This window comes from Coregonus clupeaformis, unplaced genomic scaffold (genome assembly GCF_020615455.1).
Source record: "Coregonus clupeaformis isolate EN_2021a unplaced genomic scaffold, ASM2061545v1 scaf0504, whole genome shotgun sequence".
Lineage (NCBI taxonomy): Eukaryota > Metazoa > Chordata > Actinopteri > Salmoniformes > Salmonidae > Coregonus > Coregonus clupeaformis.
Window position 1 is genome coordinate 257,078 of NW_025533959.1, and position 21,423 is coordinate 278,500.

At 47.0% G+C, this 21,423-nt stretch overlaps 1 protein-coding gene across 1 annotated transcript; it reads right to left on the bottom strand.

Annotated features, from left to right (window-relative positions):
* Positions 1-264: 264 nt before the first annotated feature.
* On the bottom strand, positions 265-1,948 carry LOC123484941 (acid-sensing ion channel 2-like). Its single transcript, XM_045215743.1, has 2 exons — positions 1,643-1,948; positions 265-976 (listed from the first exon to the last, which is right to left on the bottom strand). The coding sequence occupies exon 2, from the start codon at positions 946-948 to the stop codon at positions 265-267; it is 684 nt and encodes a 227-aa protein (XP_045071678.1). The 5' UTR covers positions 949-976; positions 1,643-1,948.
* Positions 1,949-21,423: the final 19,475 nt, after the last annotated feature.

The window sequence follows — 21,423 nt, forward strand, 5'->3', positions numbered from 1 at the left end:
TATACTGTGGTTGAAATAAACAAATAAAAAGCAGGACACCTGCAGAGTGTGGGCTTGCAGTACACAGTCACTAAAAAACAACCTGTAGATGGAAATAAAAAAATAACATGAAAAGTTTTTAAAAATAACATGAGAAATACACAGCAGGGGACCCAGTGCACAGTAGTGTGGGAGGAAAAAGCATCAGCTACCATCAAGTCAACTCAGAGAGAAAAAACCTCTAACAGTATTTGGAAACTTGCAGACCATATCACGGAACACATATTAACACTTGACAGACAAAGCCTTCTGAGTGAGAGACTCAACTGCGCTGCAGGAGATCTGACCCATGCCAGACCTGAGCAAAGACAGGGAGGCTATGAGTAGACTTACGGTTTTGAAGTCTTTGTGGCTGCACTCCTGGCCTTGGTATCGGCAGTAAAGCATCATCTCCTTGAGGTCGTGGCCCACCCTCTCGGTGAACTCACGCATGCTGAAGGGCTTGGGCCTGTAGGCGGTGAAGTTGGCCTTGTCTGTGAGGAAGGCCAGGACGTGGGGCTCGGCCAGCTGGGGCTCAGGGATCCTCAGGTGGACGTCCAGCAGGGCCAGCAGCTCCCCAGCATGGTACAGGTCATTGCGGGACAGGCGGCTGAAGCGGTAGGCATTGAGGTTGCACACGGTGACGGCAGGGAACACCAGGCTGCCCGACACCACGGCATCCACGCTAGTCACATGGGGGTAGGACAGGAAATAGGCCAGGCGCTCGGCACTCTCCAGGGCCAGGAGGCCCAAGCAGGCCAGCAGGGCGGCGGCCCAGAGCAGGCGGCGAGGCGTAGGCCGGCCATAGGGGAAGATGAAGCGCAGGCCGTGGAGCGTGCTGGTGTGGGAGAAGGCCTGCCAGGAGGACGGGCGCAGACTGGAGCTCTCATGGCTCCCCTCACTGCCACAGCTCTCCTTTAGGTCCATCATGACCCCTCCGGCCCCAATACATAGACACCTACAGAGACACACACAGAGAGAGAGCGAGAGAGAGAGAGCGAGAGAGAGAGAGCGAGAGAGAGAGACAAAGGCAATGCAATGAGAGCCCTGAACTACCACCTAGAAAAAGAACATAGTCACACTTTCAGTTCACACAGAGAAAGAGAGAAAGAGGGGGGGGGTGAGTACCCCAAACACACACACCTGCAGCACAGAGAGAGACAAACACAGAGACACAAAGCAAAATAAAGCAACCCAGAGAATCAAGCCAAAGACCGACCTACAGACAGAGAGAGAGGCAGAGATCTTCACAACCCCTACTCCAGATTGAAAAAAGAGAATGAAGAATAGAAAGATGCACCCCCAGGGCATCCCTTCCTTCCGCACCCCCACTCTTTCTCTGTCCCTAGTTACTCTGGATGCCAGGCTCTCTGTGCCTGACACTTCCTCCCCCCTCCGCTCCTCCAACTCCCCCCTCCCTCTCTCCTTCTCTCAGTGACCATTTGTTTTCGTTGTCAGGATCCCAGAGGTAAGTCCACTGTGACACAGAGCGAGAGTGAGAGAGTAATTTAAGCCACGAGTCAATCAAAGCCGCCTCTGTGTATTCAGTGTCCCCACTTCACACACACTCACACACACCCAACTCTCTGGATCTCCCTTTGCGACTAATGACAAACCTAAGCACCTCTCGTTCAGCCTAGCGAGATGACATCCAGCCTGTGCGTGAGTGTGTGTGAGTCTGAGAGTGAGTGTGCGCGTGAGAGAGAGAGAGAAGGGGAGAGAGAAGAGGAGAGAGAAGGGGAGAGAGAGGGGGAAGGGAGTCAGGGAGGGATGGAGAAAGAGCCGCCGATGATCAGAGCCGTCGGTTAGTCGTGCATGCGGATCCAAACTCCTCCCGTTCTCCTCTGGCCAGACGCATCCGCTGATTCCGCTCTACCTCCTCTTCCCAGCTCATCCATGGAGCCAGTGAACAACAGTGGAGCCAGAAGAGACGCACACGCTTACACACACTCGCGCAGAGAGAGATAGAGAGAATGGGGGGGGATATAGAGAGCAAGAGAGGGAGGGTAGAGCACACAAACACACTCCTTCCTCCTCTCCACAGTGAAGTCTCTCTTATTGAATCTGCTTCTGTTTTTCTTTCCCTCTTGCTCTCAGTTTTCTTTTCCGCCTGTTTTCATATTCCCCATCTCACCACTAACCGAGTGATGGATGGATGCAGGACGCAGATTGTCAGGGAGACGGATGGTTAGGGAAAGGAGAGAGATCACGCATGAGGAGTGGTGGAGAGGGATGGAGAGAGACAGAAGGAGGGGGAGATTGAGGGGGGAGAGGGGAAGCAAGAGAAAGAAAGAGAGAAAGTCTCCACTCCCCCACTGATAACAAACACTGCATTTTGTGCCCAGTGGGCAAGGATTGCACAGAGAGATCACACAGAGAGAAGTAATGCAGAGACATAACCCCAAATGTGTGTGTTCTGTGTATGTGTGTTAGCGTGAGTGAGAGATATCACACAAAGAGTCTGTATGAGAGAACATGTGTATTGAAGCTACATTTTACCCAGAGATATGTAACAGTGTGTGTCGATAGAGGGGGTAGCAGGGGTATAGGGTGGAGAGAGCAGGGCTGCATGTGCAAAGTAATACAAGGAGACAAGGGGAGACAGAGGGGGAGTGAGAAGAGAAGGGAGTGTGGCTATGTGTGCAAAAAGAGATGAAGAGACAACCGAGGGAGAGGAAGAGCATGGTAAATGGAGAGGGCTACAAATTTGATGGAATAGAAACAGACATGGAGATAAGAGCTTTGGAGTAGTGAGAGCATGTATGTGGCTAGCTTATAAGAAGACAATTATAAGCTGGTTGGTTCGAACCCTGAATGCTGATTGGCTGACAGCCATGGTATATCAGACCATATACCACTGGTCTGACAAAACATTTATTTTTACTGCTCTAATTACGTTGGAAACCAGTTTATAATAGCAATAAGGCACCTCGGGGGTTTGTGGTATATGGCCAATATACCACACCCCCTCAGGCCTTATTTCTTAAATATAGTCCTCTACACAGGGCCGGCTCCAGGCATACACGACATACGCTGCCGCTTAGGGCCCCCAGACGCTAGGGGGGCCCATGATCCCTAGCGGGTTTTGGGAACTCAATTGGCGTCTCAACTTACTGTTGAGAGTTAGAATAGTAAAATACACAAGTTTGAAATTTGGTTGCGCATCATCAGTTGTTCTCTTGTTTTGTCAGTCACTGGCCGTCACACAATTAGCCATGTGAGCTAACAATTTTTACATTTACATTTTAATGTCCAGAGTGACTTACAGTTAGTGCATTTATCTTAAGATAGCTAGGTGGGACAACCACATATCGCAGTCATAGTAAGTACAGTTTTCCTCAATAAAGTAGCTATCAGCAAAGTCAGAGCTAGTAAGGGGGAAAAAAGTCAAGTGCTAGTGTTAGTTCACAAAAGTTCGTTTTCTTTAAGATGTTTTCGGAAGATGGGCAGGGAATCTGCTGTCCTTGCTTCAGGGGGAAGCTGGTTCTACTATTGGGGTGCCAGGACAGAGAAGAGCTTGGACTGGGCTGAGTGGGAGCTGCCCTCCCGCAGGGGTGGGAGGGCCAAGAGACCAGAGGTGGCAGAACGGAGTACTCGGGTTGGGGTGTAAGGTTTGAGCATAGCCTGAAGGTAGGGAGGGGCATTTACTCTAGTTGCTCCGTAGACAAGTACCATGGTCTTGTAGTGGATTTAAGCTTCAAATGGAAGCCAGTGGAGAGTGCGAAGGAACGGGGTGACATGGGATAACTTTTTAGATTGGTAAGTTAGTCTAGCCAGTTATCTAAACTTGTAGTAATCATGTCCGAATACCGACCGGGCACGCATGCCCAGGGGCCTTGACCTCCAGGGGCCCCCCATTGATTTTGTTAGTCACGCTCACTCAGATATCATTAACATGGCATAAGTCATGGTAATATGTGTAGAATTGCAGGAAATTAACTTTAAAACTGCAAACATTTCTCTCCAGCCCATGGCAAAATATGTAGAACTGCAGAAAGCTTGCTTTAAAACTGCAACATTTTTTCTACACCCAATGGCAAAACGTGTAGAATTGCAGGAAATGTACTTTAAAACATACATTTCTCTCTCCACCTTATCTAGAAATCAATAGTCTAATGTTTAAATATGTAGGCTATGCTATAAAGGTAAGAGAGCATGGCAAAACTGGCCAATCCCTGGTTGTTACAGCTGCAGCATGGTTTGTGAACAATGTAGCTGGCGCCCAAGCTAATTTTGATATCCATCTGCAGGTAGGCAATTTAGATATCCATCTGCTGTAGGCTAGACTTTTGCTCTTCATTTCTGAACAGAAAAATGTATGAGGACTTGCCTGTAGATTAGCCTAGGTTGTCTAGACTTGGTTTGTAAATCTGGGAATGAGGCAGCTGTCATTTACACAGAGATATTAGAGACACACTTAGCATATTATATACTAATAAAAGCCGAAGGCGTTTTATCCTAATTAAAATCTATAAGAGACTTACCCAAAAGTTGTGATTGTGGTGTGCTCGTTGCAAATTCCTTCTAGTTCTTAACTCTTTCCCTATTGAGACTACACTTTGCATCCCTCTTTCTTTTTAAACCCAATATCGTTTTTTATATACATTCATCGTCAAGTGTGGGACCACCACGGTTCAGACATGAGCCTCCTGTAGCTCAGTTGGTAGAGCATGGGGCTTGCAACGCCAGGGTTGTGGGTTCGATTCCCACGGGAGGCCAGTATGGAATAAAATGTATGCACTCACTAACTGTAAGCCACTCTGGATAAGAGCGTCTGCTAAATGACTAAAATGTTTAAAAAAAAATAAAAATAAAGTTAAGTAGATACACTACTGTTCAAAAGTTTTGGGTCACTTAGAAATGTCCTTGTTTTCGAAAGAAAATACATGTTTTGGTCCATTAAAATAACATCAAATTGATCGGAAATACAGTGTAGACATTGTTAATGTTGTAAATGGCTATTGTAGCTGGAAACGGCAGATTTTTTATAGAATATCTACATAGGCGTACAGAGGCCCATTATCAGCAACCATCAGTCCTGTGTTCCAATGGCACGTTGTGTTTGTTAATCCAAGTTTATCATTTTAAAAGGCTAATTGATCATTAGAAAACCCTTTTGCAATTATGTTAGCACAGCTGAAAACTGTTGTGCTGATTAAAGAAGCAATAAAACTGGCCTTCTTGAGACTAGTTGAGTATCTGGAGCATCAGCAATTGTGGGTTCGATTACAGGCTCAAAATGGCCAGAAACAAATAACTTTCTTCTGAAACTCATCAGTCTATTCTTGTTCTGAGAAATTAAGGCTATTCTATGAGAGAAATTGCCAAGAAACTGAAGATCTCGTACAACGCTGTGTCCTACTCCCTTCACAGAACAGCACAAACTGGCTCTAACCAGAATAGAAAGAGGAGTGGGAGGCCCCGGTGCACAACTGAGCGAGAGGACAAATACATTAGAGTGTCTAGTTTGAGAAACAGGCGCCTCACAGGTCCTCAACTGGCAGCTTCATTAAATAGTACCCGCAAAACACCAGTCTCAACGTCAACAGTGAAGAGGCAACTCCGGGATGCTGACCTTCTAGGCAGAGTTGCAAAGAAAATGCAAAAGGGTTTCTAATGATCAATTAGCCTTTTAAAATGATAAACTTGGATTAGCAAACACAACATGCCATTGGAACACAGGACTGATGGTTGCTGATAATGGGCCTCTGTACACCTATGTAGATATTCCATAAAAAATCAGCCGTTTCCAGCTACAATAGCCATTTACAACATTAAGAATGTCTAAACTGTATTTATGATCAATTTGATGTTATTTTAATGGACAAAAAAATTGCTTTTCTTTCGAAAATCCTGTTACATTTTTAAGTGACCCCAAACTTTTGAACGGTAGTGTATGTCGGCTCAAGCTCCGTAGGCCTATGCAGCGAAAGTGGTTTGGCGCGTGGCACATGATGGGTTTACACACTTGAACCACAGATGACAGGGAAAGTTAGTCATAATCGTTGCCTGAACAGAGCATCCTTGAACAACACAACTTGCATGCCTGTGTGATTCATTGTCTTTTAATGGTAAGTTTGAGTTATATTGTGCATATAATAGGCTACCGCTATGACATTATTTTTTGCCTATTCGTTAGATATACCTGGAAGATTTACCTACCTTTGTGCTAGTGCTTTGACGATCGATCCTTGCATGTAGCATAGTGAGTCAAATTCTTTGTCAGTAGTCGGTCCCATCGCCCCTTGTGGGGTCTGTGTCAGTAACCACGTTTCCATCCAACAATTTCATGTGGATGAATTACCTGACGCATGAAAACAGTCACGACCGGGTTGATGGAAATATGACATTCCAGTACAATTTTATAAATGCCAACAGACAATTTGTTCGTTCGACATGGCGGGATCTTTTTTGTGTCTGTCAAATTAATTATGCGAATAATGTCAGTGGAAGTGGCTTTATGCGTAAATATTGATATAATAACCATCATATCAAAGTAAACTTAGTCATGCGATGCACACTATATATACAAAAGTATGTGAACACCCCTTCAAATTAGTGGGTTCGGCTATTTCAGCCACACCCGTTGCTGAAAGGTGTATAAAATCGAGCACACCGCCATGCAATCTCCATAGACAAACATTGGCAGTAGAATGGCCTTGCTGAAGAGCTCAGTGACTTTCAACGTAGCGCCGTCATAGGATGCTACCTTTCCAACAAGTCAGTTTGTCAACTTTCTGCCCTGCTAGAGCTGCCCCTGTTAACTGTAAGTGCTGTTATTGTGACAACGGCTCAGCTGCAAAGTGATAGACCACACAAGCTCACAGAACGAGACCGCCGAGTGCTGAATCGTCTGTCCTCGGTTGCAACACTCACTACCGAGTTCCAAACTGCCTCTGGAAGCAACGTCAGCACAAGAACTGTTCATGAAATGGGTTTCCATTGCCGAGCAGTCGCACAATAGCCTAAGATCACCATGCACATGCCAAGCGTCGGCTGGAGTGGTGTAAAGCTCACCACTATTGGACTCTGGAGCAGTGGAAACGCATTCTCTGGAGTGATGAATAACGCTTCACCATCTGGCAGTCCAACAGACTAATCTGGGTTTTTGCGGATGCCAGGAGAACGCTACCTGCCCCAATGCATAGTGCCAACTGTAAAGTTTGGTGGAGGATAAATAATGGTCTGGGGCTGTTTTCCATGGTTCGGGCTAGGCCCCTTAGTTCCAGTGAAGAGAAATCTTAATGCTACAGTATACAATGACATTCTAGACAATTCTGTACTTCCAACTGGCCTGCACTGAGCCCTGACCTCAACCCCATCAAACAGCTTTGGTATTAATTGGAACGCCGACTGCGAGCCTGGCCTAATCGCCCAACATCAGTGCCCGACCTCACTAATGCTCATGGCTGAATGGGAGCAAGTCCCCACAGCAATGTTCCAGCTGATGAAACTGTGGGTTTGCACAACCAAATAATTTCTGCACAAACTGTCAGAAACCGTCTCAGGGAAGCTCATCTGCGTGCATGTCGTCCTCACCAGGGTCTTGACCTGACTGCAGTTCGGCGTTGTAACCGACTTCAGTGGGCAAATGCTCACCTTCAATGGCACTGGCACTGGCTGGAGAAGTGTGCTCTTCACGGATGAATCCTGGTTTCAACTGTACCGGGCAGATGGCAGACGTGTGGGAGAGCAGTTTGCTGATGTCAATGTTGTGAACAGAGTGCCACATTGTGGCGGTGGGGTTATGGTATGGGCAGGCATAAGCTATGGACAACTAACACAATTGCGTTTCATCAATGGCAATTTGACGTGACGAGATCCTGAGGCCCATTGTCGTGCTGCCATTCATCCTGCGCCATCACCTCATGTTTCAGCATGATAATGCACGGCCCCTTGTTGCAAGGATCTGTACACAATTCCTGGAAGCCGAAAATGTCCCAGTTCTTCCATGGCCTGCATACTCACCAGACATGTCACCCATTGAGCATATTTGGGATGCTCTGGATCAACATGTACGACAGCGTGTTCCAGTTTACGCCAATATCCAGCAACTTCACACAGCCATTGAAGAGGAGTGGGACAATGTTCCACAAGCCACAATCAACAGTCTGATCAACTCAATGTGAAGGAGATAAGTTGCATTGCATGAGGCAAATGGTGGTCACACCAGACACTAACTGGTTTTCTGATCCACACCCCTACCTTTTTTATAAAGGTATCTGTGACCAACTGATGCATATCTGTATTCCCAGTCATGTGAAATCCATAGATTAGGGTCTAATGAATTTATTTCAATTGACTGATTTCCTTTAATGAACTGTAACTCAGTAAAATCTTTGAAATTGTTGAGTGTTGCGTTTATATTTTTGTTCAGTGTAAAAACTAAAGTCTGTGAGCACTTGGGATACACACACAGCCTGACACACTAAGTGACACAAATATCAGTGGCGGACTGGCCATCTGGCATTTCAGGCAAATGCCAGTTGGGCTGGTCCATATTTAGCCCAGTGGGCCTGTTTAACTTGTGTTCTTTGCGCAAAATGATCATTATCTGGCTAATACTGGGGGCCTCAAGGAAAAAAATGGGCCGGTGTGTTAGAAATGCCAGGGCCAATTTCTGGTCACAGTCCGCCCCTGTATCAGTCAATCACATAATTTCTCTCAAATGACATTTGCAGTGGTCCCAGACAGCTGCTGGGTTGCCGGCTCCTTAACGACTTAATTAAGCAAATCTCCCCTTTCCCATTGAAGTAATGAGCATAGTTTTACAGGGATTAGCCGTCTTCTGGGTTAGAGATAAGTCTTTATTATTTAGCACTTTTTCTGTACTTAGCAAACGCTATCCATCTTGAGTGGATTCATTTTGATCCATTTAGCTAACTACCAGGTATATTCTACAGAGGATGCAGCAGCAGTTGCCTTACCCAAGGTCCTTGAGTCATATACTAATGCAATTACATTACAACCTACCCCTCAGCCAGGATATTGTAGTCTTCCTACAGTATTCATTGTTACATTTGCACTGCATAATGGAATTCATTTCATCCTCTTGCAGCTGTCTAACTCCTCACACTGGAAAACGTTGACATCTACCTGAGGGTGTTCATAACCTGCCAATTTAGTGATCTATTTATTTATTTTACTATCGCAATATAATTTTTAAAGCTATATTGATACTTTCACTCCAAGTATCAATTTATTGATTTATTTGCTAGTTTGCGTTAGCTAGAGCTAGTCGGCTGTACCTGCGCTAAAACTTCTGTATTTTTCATCCTATAGCTTGTTCCTAATCTTCTTTTTAAATAGTGATCAATCATGTTATCAGCACTTTTATACCATGACTGATCAACACTTTTTTTCTCATGGCTCTCTCTCATCTCTCTGCAGCAGATGTATAGCGGGCAATATGTTTGGAACATCAAATTGCAATAAAATCGCAGTATTGAATCACAATATACAGTGGGGGAAAAAAGTATTTAGTCAGCCACCAATTGTGCAAGTTCTCCCACTTAAAAAGATGAGAGAGGCCTGTAATTTTCATCATAGGTGCTAGTCAACTATGACAGACAAATTGAGAAAAAAAATCCAGAAAATCACATTGTAGGATTTTTAATTAATTAATTTGCAAATTATGGTGGACAATAAGTATTTGGTCACCTACAAACAAGCAAGATTTCTGGCTCTCACAGACCTGTAACTTCTTCTTTAAGAGGCTCCTCTGTCCTACACTCGTTACCTGTATTAATGGCACTTGTTTGAACTTGTTATCAGTATAAAAGACACCTGTCCACAACCTCAAACAGTCACACTCCAAACTTCACTATGGCCAAGACCAAAGAGCTGTCAAAGGACACCAGAAACCAAATTGTAGACCTGCACCAGGCTGGGAAGACTGAATCTGCAATAGGTAAGCAGCTTGGTTTGAAGAAATCAACTGTGGGAGCAATTATTAGGAAATGGAAGACATACAAGACCACTGATAATCTCCCTCGATCTGGGGCTCCACGCAAGATCTCACCCTGTGGGGTCAAAATGATCACAAGAACGGTGAGCAAAAATCCCAGAACCACATGGGGGGACCTAGTGAATGACCTGCAGAGAGCTGGGACCAAAGTAACAAAGCCTACCATCAGTAACACACTATGCCGCCAGGGACTCAAATCCTGCAGTGCATCGTGTCCCCCTGCTTAAGCCAATACATGTCCAGGCCCGTCTGAAGTTTGCTAGAGTGCATTTGGATGATCCAGAAGAGGATTGGGAGAATGTCATATGGTCAGATGAAACCAAAATAGAACTTCTTGGTAAAAACTCAACTCGTCGTGTTTGGAGGACAAAGAATGCTGAGTTGCATCCAAAGAACACCATACCTACTGTGAAGCATGGGGGTGGAAACATCATGCTTTGGGGCTGTTTTTCTGCAAAGGGACCAGGACGACTGATCCGTGTAAAGGAAAGAATGAATGGGGCCATCAAATCTACCCACAATACCCCATAATGACAAAGCTAAATATGAAAAATATTACATTTACATAAGTATTCAGACCCTTTTAGTAGTTTCTTGAAGCATCTTTGGCAGCGATTACAGCCTCGAGTCTTCTTGGGTATGACGCTACAAGCTTGGCACACCTGTATTTGGGGAGTTTCTCCCATTCTTCTCTGCAGATCCTCTCAAGCTCTGTCAGGTTGGATGGGGAGCGGGTTTCCTCCAGACGCTTGGCATTCAGGCTAAAGAGTTCAATCTTGGTTTCATCAGACCAGATCATCTTGTTTCTCATGGTCTAAGAGTCCTTTAGCTGCCTTTTGGCAAACTTCAAGCGGGCTGTCATGTGCCTTTTGCTGAGGAGTGGCTTCCGTCTGGCCACTCTACCATAAAGGCCTGATTGGTGGAGAGATGAAAGTCCTTCTGGAAGGTTCTCCCATCTCCACAGAGGAACTTTGGAGCTCTGTCAGAGTGGCCATCAGGTTCTTGGTCACCTCCCTGACCAAGGCCCTTCTCCCCCGATTGCTCATTTAGGCCGGGCGGCCAGCTCTAGGAAGAGTCTTGGTGGTTCCAAACTTCTTCCATTTAAGAATGATGGAGGCCACTGTGTTCTTGGGGACCTTCAATGCTGCAGACATTTTTTGGTACCCAACCCCAGATCTGTGCCTCGACACAATCCTGTCTCAGAGCTCAACAAAAAATTCCTTCAACCTCATGGCTTGGTTTTTTCTCTGACATGCACTGTCAACTGTGGGACCTTATATAGACAGGTGTGTGCCTTTCCAAATCAAGTACAATCAATTGAATTTACCACAGGTGGACTCCAATCAAGTTGTAGAAACATCTCAAGGATGATCAATGGAAACAGGATGCACCTGAGCTCAATTTCGAGTCTCATAAATAGGGTCTGAATACGTATGTAAATAATGTATTTCTAAAAACCTGTTTTCGCTTTGTCATTATGGGGTATTGTGTGTAGAATGATGAGGGGAAAAAATAATTTAATAATAATAAATAATAATATGCCATTTAGCAGACGCTTTTATCCAAAGCGACTTACAGTCATGCGTGCATACATTTTTGTGTATGGGTGGTCCCGGGGATCGAACCCACTACCTTGGCGTTACAAGCGCCGTGCTCTACCAGCTGAGCTACAGAGGACCACATCAATTTTAGAATAAGGCTGTAACGTAACAAAATGTGGAAAAAGTCAAGGGGTCTGAATACTTTCCGAATACACTGTATATGTATTTCATGAGCTGAAATAAAAGATCCCAGAAATGTTCCATATGCACAAAAAGCATATTTCTCTCAAATGTTGTGCCCAAATTTGTTTATATCCCTGTTAGTGAGCATTTCTCCTTTGCCAAGATAATCCATCCACCTGACAGTTGTGGCATATCAAGAAGCTGAATAAACAGCATGATAATTACACAGGTGCACCTTGTGCTGGGGACAATAAAAGGCCACAGATGTCTCAAGTTGAGGGAGCGTGCAATTGACATGCTGACTGCAGGAATGCCCACCAGAGCTGTTGCTAGATAATTCAATTTTCATTGGCAGTACGTCCAATCGGCCTCACAACCGCAGACCACATGTAACCATGCCAGCCCAGGACCTCCACATCCGGTTTCTTCACCTGCAGGATCATCTGAGACCAGCCACCCGGACAGCTGATGAAACTGAGGAGTATTTCTGTCTGTAATAAAGCCCTTTTGTGGGGAAAAACTCATTCTAATTGGCTGGGTCTGGTTCCCCAGTGGGTGGGACTGGCTCCCAAGTGGGTGGGCCCACATCCAGTCGTGAAATCCATAGATTAGGGCCTAATGAATGTATTTCAATGGACTGATTTCCTTATATGAACTGTAACTCAGTAAAATCATAACTTGTTGACCTTATATTTGTGTTCAGTATTTATATACACTGCTCAAAAAAATTAAGGGAACACTAAAATAACACATCCTAGATCTGAATGAATGAAATAATCTTATTAAATACATTTTTCTTTACATAGTTGAATGTGCTGACAACAAAATCACACAAAAATTATCAATGGAAATCAAATTTATCAACCCCATGGAGGTCTGGATTTGGAGTCACCCTCAAAATTAAAGTGGAAAACCACACTACAGGCTGATCCAACGTTGATGTAAAGTCAAAATGAGGCTCAGTAGTGTGTATGGCCTCCACGTGCCTGTATGACCTCCCTACAACGCCTGGGCATGCTCCTGATGAGGTGGCGGATGGTCTCGAGGGATCTCCTCCCAGACCTGGACTAAAGCAACCGCCAACTCCTGGACAGTCTGTGGTGCAACAGTCTGTTGGTGGATGGAGCGAGACATGATGTCCCAGATGTGCTCAATTGGATTCAGGTCTGGGGAACGGGCGGACCAGTCCATAGCATCAATGCCTTCCTCTTGCAGGAACTGCTGACACACTCCAGCCACATGAGGTCTAGCATTGTCTTGCATTAGGAGGAACCCAGGGCCAACCGCACCAGCATATGGTCTCACAAGGGGTCTGAGGATCTCATCTCATTTACATTTACATTTACGTCATTTAGCAGACGCTCTTATCCAGAGCGACTTACAAATTGGTGCATTCACCTTATAGCCAGTGGGATAACCACTTTTTTTTTGGGGGGGGGGGGGTAGAAGGATTACTTTATCCTATCCCAGGTATTCCTTAAAGAGGTGGGGTTTCAAATGTCTCCGGAAGGTGGTGGGTGACTCCGCTGTCCTGGCGTCGTGAGGGAGCTTGCTCCACCATTGGGGTGCCAGAGCAGCGAACAGTTTTGACTGGGCTGAGCGGGAACTGTGCTTCCGCAGAGGTAGGGGAGCCAGCAGGCCAGAGGTGGATGAACGCAATGCCCTCGTTTGGGTGTAGGGACTGATCAGAGCCTGAAGGTACGGAGGTGCCGTTCCCCTCACAGCTCCGTAGGCAAGCACCATGGTCTTGTAGCAGATGCGAGCTTCAACTGGAAGCCAGTGGAGTGTGCGGAGGAGCGGGGTGACGGAGAGAACTTGGGAAGGTTGAACACCAGACTGGCTGCGGCATTCTGGATGAGTTGTAGGGGTTTAATGGCACAGGCAGGGAGCCCAGCCAACAGCGAGTTGCAGTAATCCAGACGGGAGATGACAAGTGCCTGGATTAGGACCTGTGCCGCTTCCTGTGTAAGGCAGGGTCGTACTCTCCGAATGTTGTAGAGCATGAACCTACAGGATCGGGTCACCGCCTTGATGTTAGCGGAGAACGACAGGGTGTTGTCCAGGGTCACGCCAAGGCTCTTCGCACTCTGGGAGGAGGACACAACGGAGTTGTCAACCGTGATGGCGAGATCATGGAACGGGCAGTCCTTCCCCGGGAGGAAGAGCAGCTCCGTCTTGCCAAGGTTCAGCTTGAGGTGGTGAGCCGTCATCCACACTGATATGTCTGCCAGACATGCAGAGATGCGATTCGCAACCTGGTTATCAGAAGGGGGAAAGGAGAAGATTAGTTGTGTGTCGTCTGTGTAGCAATGATAGGAGAGGCCATGTGAGGATATGACAGAGCCAAGTGACTTGGTGTATAGCGAGAATAGGAGAGGGCATAGAACTGAGCCCTGGGGGACACCAGCGGTGAGAGCACGTGGTGCAGAGACAGCTTCTCGCCACGCCACTTGGTAGGAGCGACCGGTCAGGTAGGACGCAATCCAAGAGTGAGCTGCGCCGGAGATGCCCAGCTCGGAGAGGGTGGAGAGGAGGATCTGATGGTTCACAGTATCAAAGGCAGCAGACAGGTCTAGAAGGACAAGAGCAGAGGAGAGAGAGTTAGCTTATTATTTAGTCAGCCACCAATTGTGCAAGTTCTCCCACTTAAAAAGATGAGAGAGGCCTGTAATTTTCATCATACACGTCAACTATGACAGACAAAATGAGAAAAAAATATCCAGAAAATCACATTGTAGGATTTTTTATGAATTTATTTGCAAACTATGGTGGAAAATAAGTATTTGGTCAATAACAAAAGTTTCTCAATACTTTGTTATATACCCTTTGACACAGGTCAAATGTTTTCTGTAAGTCTTCACAAAGTTTTCACACACTGTTGCTGGTATTTTGGCCCATTCCTCCATGGATATCTCCTCTAGAGCAGTGATGTTTTGGGGCTGTCGCTGGGCAACACAGACTTTCAACTCCCTCCAAAGATTTTCTATGGGGATGAGATCTGGAGACTGGCTAGGCCACTCCAGGACCTTGAAATGCTTCATACGAAGCCACTCCTTCGTTGCCCGGGCGGTGTGTTTGGGATCATTGTCATGCTGAAAGACCCAGCCACGTTTCATCTTCAATGCCCTTGCTGATGGAAGGAGATTTTCACTCAAAATCTCACGATACATGGCCCCATTCATTCTTTCCTTTACACGGATCAGTCGTCCTGGTCCCTTTGCAGAAAAACAGCCCCAAAGCATGATGTTTCTACCCCCATGCTTCACAGTAGGTATGGTGTTCTTTGGATGCAACTCAGCATTCTTTGTCCTCCAAACACGACGAGTTGAGTTTTTACCAAAAAAGTTATATTTTGGTTTCATCTGACCATATGACATTCTCCCAATCCTCTTCTGGATCATCCAAATGCACTCTAGCAAACTTCAGACGGACCTGGACATGTACTGGCTTAAGCAGGGGGACACGTCTGGCACTGCAGGATTTGAGTCCCTGGCGGCGTAGTGTGTTACTGATGGTAGGCTTTGTTACTTTGGTCCCAGCTCTCTGCAGGTCATTCACTAGGTCCCCCCGTGTGGTTCTGGGATTTTTGCTCACCGTTCTTGTGATCATTTTGACCCCACGGGGTGAGATCTTGCGTGGAGCCCCAGATCGAGGGAGATTATCAGTGGTCTTGTATGTCTTCCATTTCCTAATAATTGCTTCTACAGTTGATTCCTTCAAACCAAGCTGCTTACCTATTGCAGATTCAGTCTTCCCAGCCTGGTGCAGGTCTACAATTTTGTTTATGGTGTCCTTTGACAGCTTTTTGGTCTTGGCCATAGTGGAGTTTGGAGTGTGACTGTTTGAGGTTGTGGACAGGTGTCTTTTATACTGATAACAAGTTCAAACAGGTGCCATTAATACAGGTAACGAGTGGTGGACAGAGGAGCCTCTTAAAGAAGAAGTTACAGGTCTGTGAGAGCCAGAAATCTTGCTTGTTTGTAGGTGACCAAATACTTATTTTCCATCATAATTTGCAAATAAATTCATTAAAAATCCTACAATGTGATTTTCTGGATTTTTTTTCTCAATTTGTCTGTCATAGTTGACGTGTACCTATGATGAAAATTACAGGCCTCTCTCATCTTTTAAGGTGGGAGAACTTGCACAATTGGTGGCTGACTAAATACTTTTTTTCCCCACTGTAGAGAGTCAAAGGATGCAGAAAGGGAGGAGAGGAGGGTTGAGGAGGCAGAATCAGGATTGAGCAGAGGGAAGAGATGATAGGATGGAAGAGGCGAGAGTAGCGGGAGAGAGAGAGCGAAGGTTGCGACGGCGCATTACCATCTGAGTAGGGGCAGAGTGAGTAGTGTTGGAGGAGAGCGAGAGAGAAAAGAATACAAAGTAGTGGTCGGAGACATGGAGGGGAGTTGCAGTACCTAATGGCAGTCAGGCTACCTCTGGCGAGGACATGGAGGGCTGTGCAGCCCCCCAAAGAAATGCCACCCCATACCATGACTGACCCACCGCCAAACCGGTCATGCTGGAGGATGTTGCAGGCAGCAGAACGTTCTCCACGGCGTCTCCAGACTCTGTCACGTCTGTCACGTGCTCAGTGTGAACCTGCTTTCATCTGTGAAGAGCACAGGGCGCCAGTGGCGAATTTGCCAATCTTGGTGTTCTCTGGCAAATGCCAAACGTCCTGCACGGTGTTGGGCTGTAAGCACAACCCCCACCTGTGGACGTCGGGCCCTCATACCACCCTCATGGAGTCTGTTTCTGACCGTTTGAGCAGACACATGCACATTTGTGGCCTGCTGGAGGTCATTTTGCAGGGCTCTGGCAGTGCTCCTCCTGCTCCTCCTTGCACAAAGGCGGAGGTAGCAGTCCTGCTGCTGGGTTGTTGCCCTCCTACGGCCTCCTCCACGTCTCCTGATATACTGGCCTGTCTCCTGGTAGCGCCTCCATGCTCTGGACACTACGCTGACAGACACAGCAAACCTTCTTGCCACAGCTCGCATTGATGTGCCATCCTGGATGAGCTGCACTACCTGAGCCACGTGTGGGTTGTAGACTCCGTCTCATGCTACCACTAGAGTGAAAGCACCGCCATATTCAAAAGTGACCAAAACATCAGCCAGGAAGCATAGGAACTGAGAAGTGGTCTGTGGTCACCACCTGCAAAACCAGTCCTTTATTGGGGGTGTCTTGCTAATTGCCTATAATTTCCACCTGTTGTCTATTCCATTTGCACAACAGCATGTGAAATGTATTGTCAATCAGTGTTGCTTCCTAAGTGGACAGTTTGATTTCACAGAAGTGTGATTGACTTAGAGTTACATTGTGTTGTTTAAGTGTTCCCTTTATTTTTTGGAGCAGTATATATATATATATATATATATACAGTGGGGAGTACAAGTATTTGATACACTGCCGATTTTGCAGGTTTTCCTACTTACAAAGCATGTAGAGGTCTGTAATTTTTATCATAGGTACACTTCAACTGTGAGAGATGGAATCAAAAACAAAAATCCAGAAAATCACATTGTATGATTTTTAAGTAATTAATTTGCATTTTATTGCATGACATAAGTATTTGATACATCAGAAAAGCAGAACTTAATATTTGGTACAGAAACCTTTGTTTGCAATTACAGAGATCATATGTTTCCTGTAGGTCTTGACCAAGTTTGCACACACTGCAGCAGGGATTTTGGCCCACTCCTCCATACAGACCTTCTCTAGATCCTTCAGGTTTCGGGGCTGTCGCTGGGCAATACAGACTTTCAGCTCCCTCCAAAGATTTTCTATTGGGTTCAGGTCTGGAGACTGGCTAGGCCACTCCAGGACCTTGAGATGCTTCTTACGGAGCCACTCCTTAGTTTTCCTGGCTGTGTGTTTCGGGTCGTTGTCATGCTGGAAGACCCAGCCACGACCCATCTTCAATGCTCTTACTGAGGGAAGGAGGTTGTTGGCCAAGATCTCGCGATACATGGCCCCATCCATCCTCCCCTCAATACGGTGCAGTCGCCCTGTCCCCTTTGCAGAAAAGCATCCCCAAAGAATGATGTTTCCACCTCCATGCTTCACGGTTGGGATGGTGTTCTTGGGGTTGTACTCATCCTTCTTCTTCCTCCAAACACGGCGAGTGAAGTTTAGACCAAAAAGCTCTATTTTTGTCTCATCAGACCACATGACCTTCTCCCATTCCTCCTCTGGATCATCCAGATGGTCATTGGCAAACTTCAGACGGGCCTGGACATGCGCTGGCTTGAGCAGGGGGACCTTGCGTGCGCTGCAGGATTTTAATCCATGACGGCGTAGTGTGTTACTAATGGTTTTCTTTGAGACTGTGGTCCCAGCTCTCTTCAGGTCATTGACCAGGTCCTGCCGTGTAGTTCTGGGCTGATCCCTCACCTTCCTCATGATCATTGATGCCCCACGAGGTGAGATCTTGCATGGAGCCCCAGACCGAGGGTGATTGACCGTCATCTTGAACTTCTTCCATTTTCTAATATTTACGCCAACAGTTGTTGCCTTCTCACCAAGCTGCTTGCCTATTGTCCTGTAGCCCATCCCAGCCTTGTGCAGGTCTACAATTTTATCCCTGATGTCCTTACACAGCTCTCTGGTCTTGGCCATTGTGGAAAGGTTGGAGTATGTTTGATTGAGTGTGTGGACAGGTGTCTTTTATACAGGTAACGAGTTCAAACAGGTGTAGTTAATACAGGTAATGAGTGGACAACAGGAGGGCTTCTTAAAGAAAAACTAACAGGTCTGTGAGACCCGGAATTCTTACTGGTTGGTAGGTGATCAAATACTTATGTCATGCAATAAAATACAAATTAATTACTTAAAAATCATACAATGTGATTTTCTGGATTTTTGTTTTAGATTCTGTCTCTCACAGTTGAAGTGTACCTATGATAAAAATTACAGACCTCTACATGCTTTGTAAGTAGGAAAACCTGCAAAATTGGCAGTGTATCAAATACTTGTTCTCCCCACTGTATATATATATATATATTGTGATGTCACGAGAGGCTGTGTCCTGGAGGGACGTTACATCCCCCTGAGGTGGCTGCAAACCCAGACAGCTATGGCTCCATCTGCTGGTATGGTCGGGAACTCCACCCCTCTATGGCCAATCTTCCCACGCAGCTGAAACAAATGAGGAGCTGATGAGCTGAAGTTTTGGGAAGGGAAGAGACACACTGAGGGAGTGTGTGGGGGGTGAAGAGACACAGTCTCCAACCTGGGCTCTCTGGAGGACAAGAGTGCTGCACGTCCACTTCCATGAGGAATCTAAGGATTTGGAGATACTTACCTTTGGGAAATACTCACCTTTGGATATATGCACCTGTGGAAATACGTGAGAGACATTTGGAAGGACTTTTTGCTGGGTTGGCCACTAGCTGCAACGTGGACTACAGTAAGGCTGGGGAAAAGTTATCTGAGCGAGTGAGAATTATGATTTTGGATGTGGAAGAGACATCCCTGAACTGTTAACCCTTAAAGAGCCACAAGAGAACAGAATTTGGTTATATTTTCGTTAATTTCCCAAGACCTATAATAAAATCCTTGTTTTGTTTGAACCTTGTCTCCTGGCACTACTTGAGCAATCCCGCTGAAAGCTGTGTAGCCTCTCGTGACGTCACAGATGGTGGAGAATACGGGCACGCTCAAGCGTTAATAGTGCATGTCAGAGGAGGATACCGAAGGTTTGATCACCCAGTTTTCCAAGTTGGCCGTAGGCTCCCCGCCGACTGAAATGGAGGACATATTGAAAGCCCTTGTTGCTGGCCAGCAAGCCCAGGTGCAAGCAAACGTGGCTCTCTTGGAGGAGCAAAAGAAAGCCAACCTTCTGAAGGCAGAGGAATTGCAGTTGCAGAGACAGAGGGTTGTCCAAAATACCCGCCCAATAAAGGCAAGTGACTTTATATCTAAGATGGGAGCTACCGATGACATTGAGGCATACCTGCATGCATTTGAGGCCACGGCCACTAGGGAAGCCTGGCCCAAGCAACAGTGGGTTGGTCTGTTAGCCCCCTTTCTAACCGGGGAATCGCTGAATGCTGTCCGGGACCTGGGCCCTGACCAGGTTACTGACTATGATGCCCTGAAGTCTGAGATCCTCAGCAGATATGGACTCACAAAGTTTGGTATGGCCCAGCGCTTTCACAGCTGGACCTTCCAACCAGACCAACCTCCTCGGGCGCAGATGCATGAACTTGTCCGAATCGCAAGGAAATGGCTGGATCCGCAGAGGAATACAGCAGCGGCGGTGGTGGAGGCCGTTGTGGTGGATCGTTACCTACGCGCCCTGCCTTATGAGGCAAAACGGTTCATCAGTCAACAGGCCTTGACCACGGCTGATCTGACCGTGGAAGCTGTGGAAAAGTACCAGGCCACAGCGGAGATGCTGAATGCTTCCCGAAAAGACCCCAGGAGTGCGGCCCCACCACAAATGGGAAGAACCCGTCCAAAGGACCCCAAGGTCTCGAACCCAGCCACGTCAGGACTTATCCCGGCTCCAGGGGGAGCCAGAAACCAGGCGGGTCCAAGAAGAGTACACCAGGAGGGGGAAACTCGACAGTGTTACCGGTGTGGGGAGATGGGACATATCTCCTGGCAGTGTGGGAAACCAGCCGATGAACCTATGCCCACTGCGGAGTCCTCCAGCTCAGCACCCACACACCGTTTTGCCTCGCTCTTGGGAGTCGTAGATGGCGGCCCAGATCGACCCCCCCACCTGCCCGGTAACTGTGAATCACCATGATGTGGAGGCCTTACTGGATTCTGGTAGCCGGGCCACCCTGGTGCGTAAGGATTTGGTGGGCCCAACGTGTCTGACCCCGGGGAAAGTCCTCCCAGTTTCCTGTGTCCATGGGGACACCAGAGAATACCCCGTTACTGAACTTACAATGACCAGCACACGGGGAACCATACACACGACGGCGGGGTGGTTGATTCCCTCCCCGTCCCTGTCCTAATTGGACGAGACTGCCCAGCCTTTTACCCACTCTGGAGAGAGTCTCAGGAGAGGATAACCCGAGTACCTCGGAAACAGAGAGGCAAGACTCATCCTGGGAAGGCTCCGGTGCAATCCTCCGAATTACTCACTCCCGCCCGGGCTCTGATAGGGATGGCAGGTGCCCAGACCGACACAGAGACGGAGCTACAGAATCTGGACAAAGAACTGTCTGGTCTGAAGGGGACCGCTGAGAGGTATCGTTTGTTAAAGCAACAGTTAGACATGAAGACAGAAGAGTTAGATATCCTCCAGGCTAAACTCCAACAGAGCTCCTTCCATAAGCAACAGGAGGAGCTGGAGAGGCTGCGCAGGACCATCGAGGAGTGTGAGGAGACCCTGCGCAGTAGTAAGGAGGTCCAGAAGAAGGCAGAGGAGAAGTACAAGGTGTTGGAGAACAAGATGAAGAATGCGGAGGCAGAGAGAGAGAAGGAACTGAAAGCTGCTCAACAGAAGCTAAACTCTGCTAAAACCAAGGCTGATGCGTTCAGTAAGAAACTCAAGGAGAGACAACAGGAGGCTGAGTCCCTGGTCCTAGAGGTGGAGGAGTTGAAGAGAGAGCAGGCTGGCAAGCACCACGGCAATGCGGACGCCCTCTCCCGGCGTGATGCCTTCTTCGCTGCCTTTACCCCGGCGAGGACGTCGGTCCCGAGGAGGGGGATGTGTGATGTCACGAGAGGCTGTGTCCTGGAGGGACGTTACAT

Coding starts and splice junctions, on each gene's coding strand:
- LOC123484941 (XM_045215743.1), bottom strand. CDS start 948: ATGATGGACCTAAAGGAGAGCTGTGGCAGTGAGGGGAGCCATGAGAGC.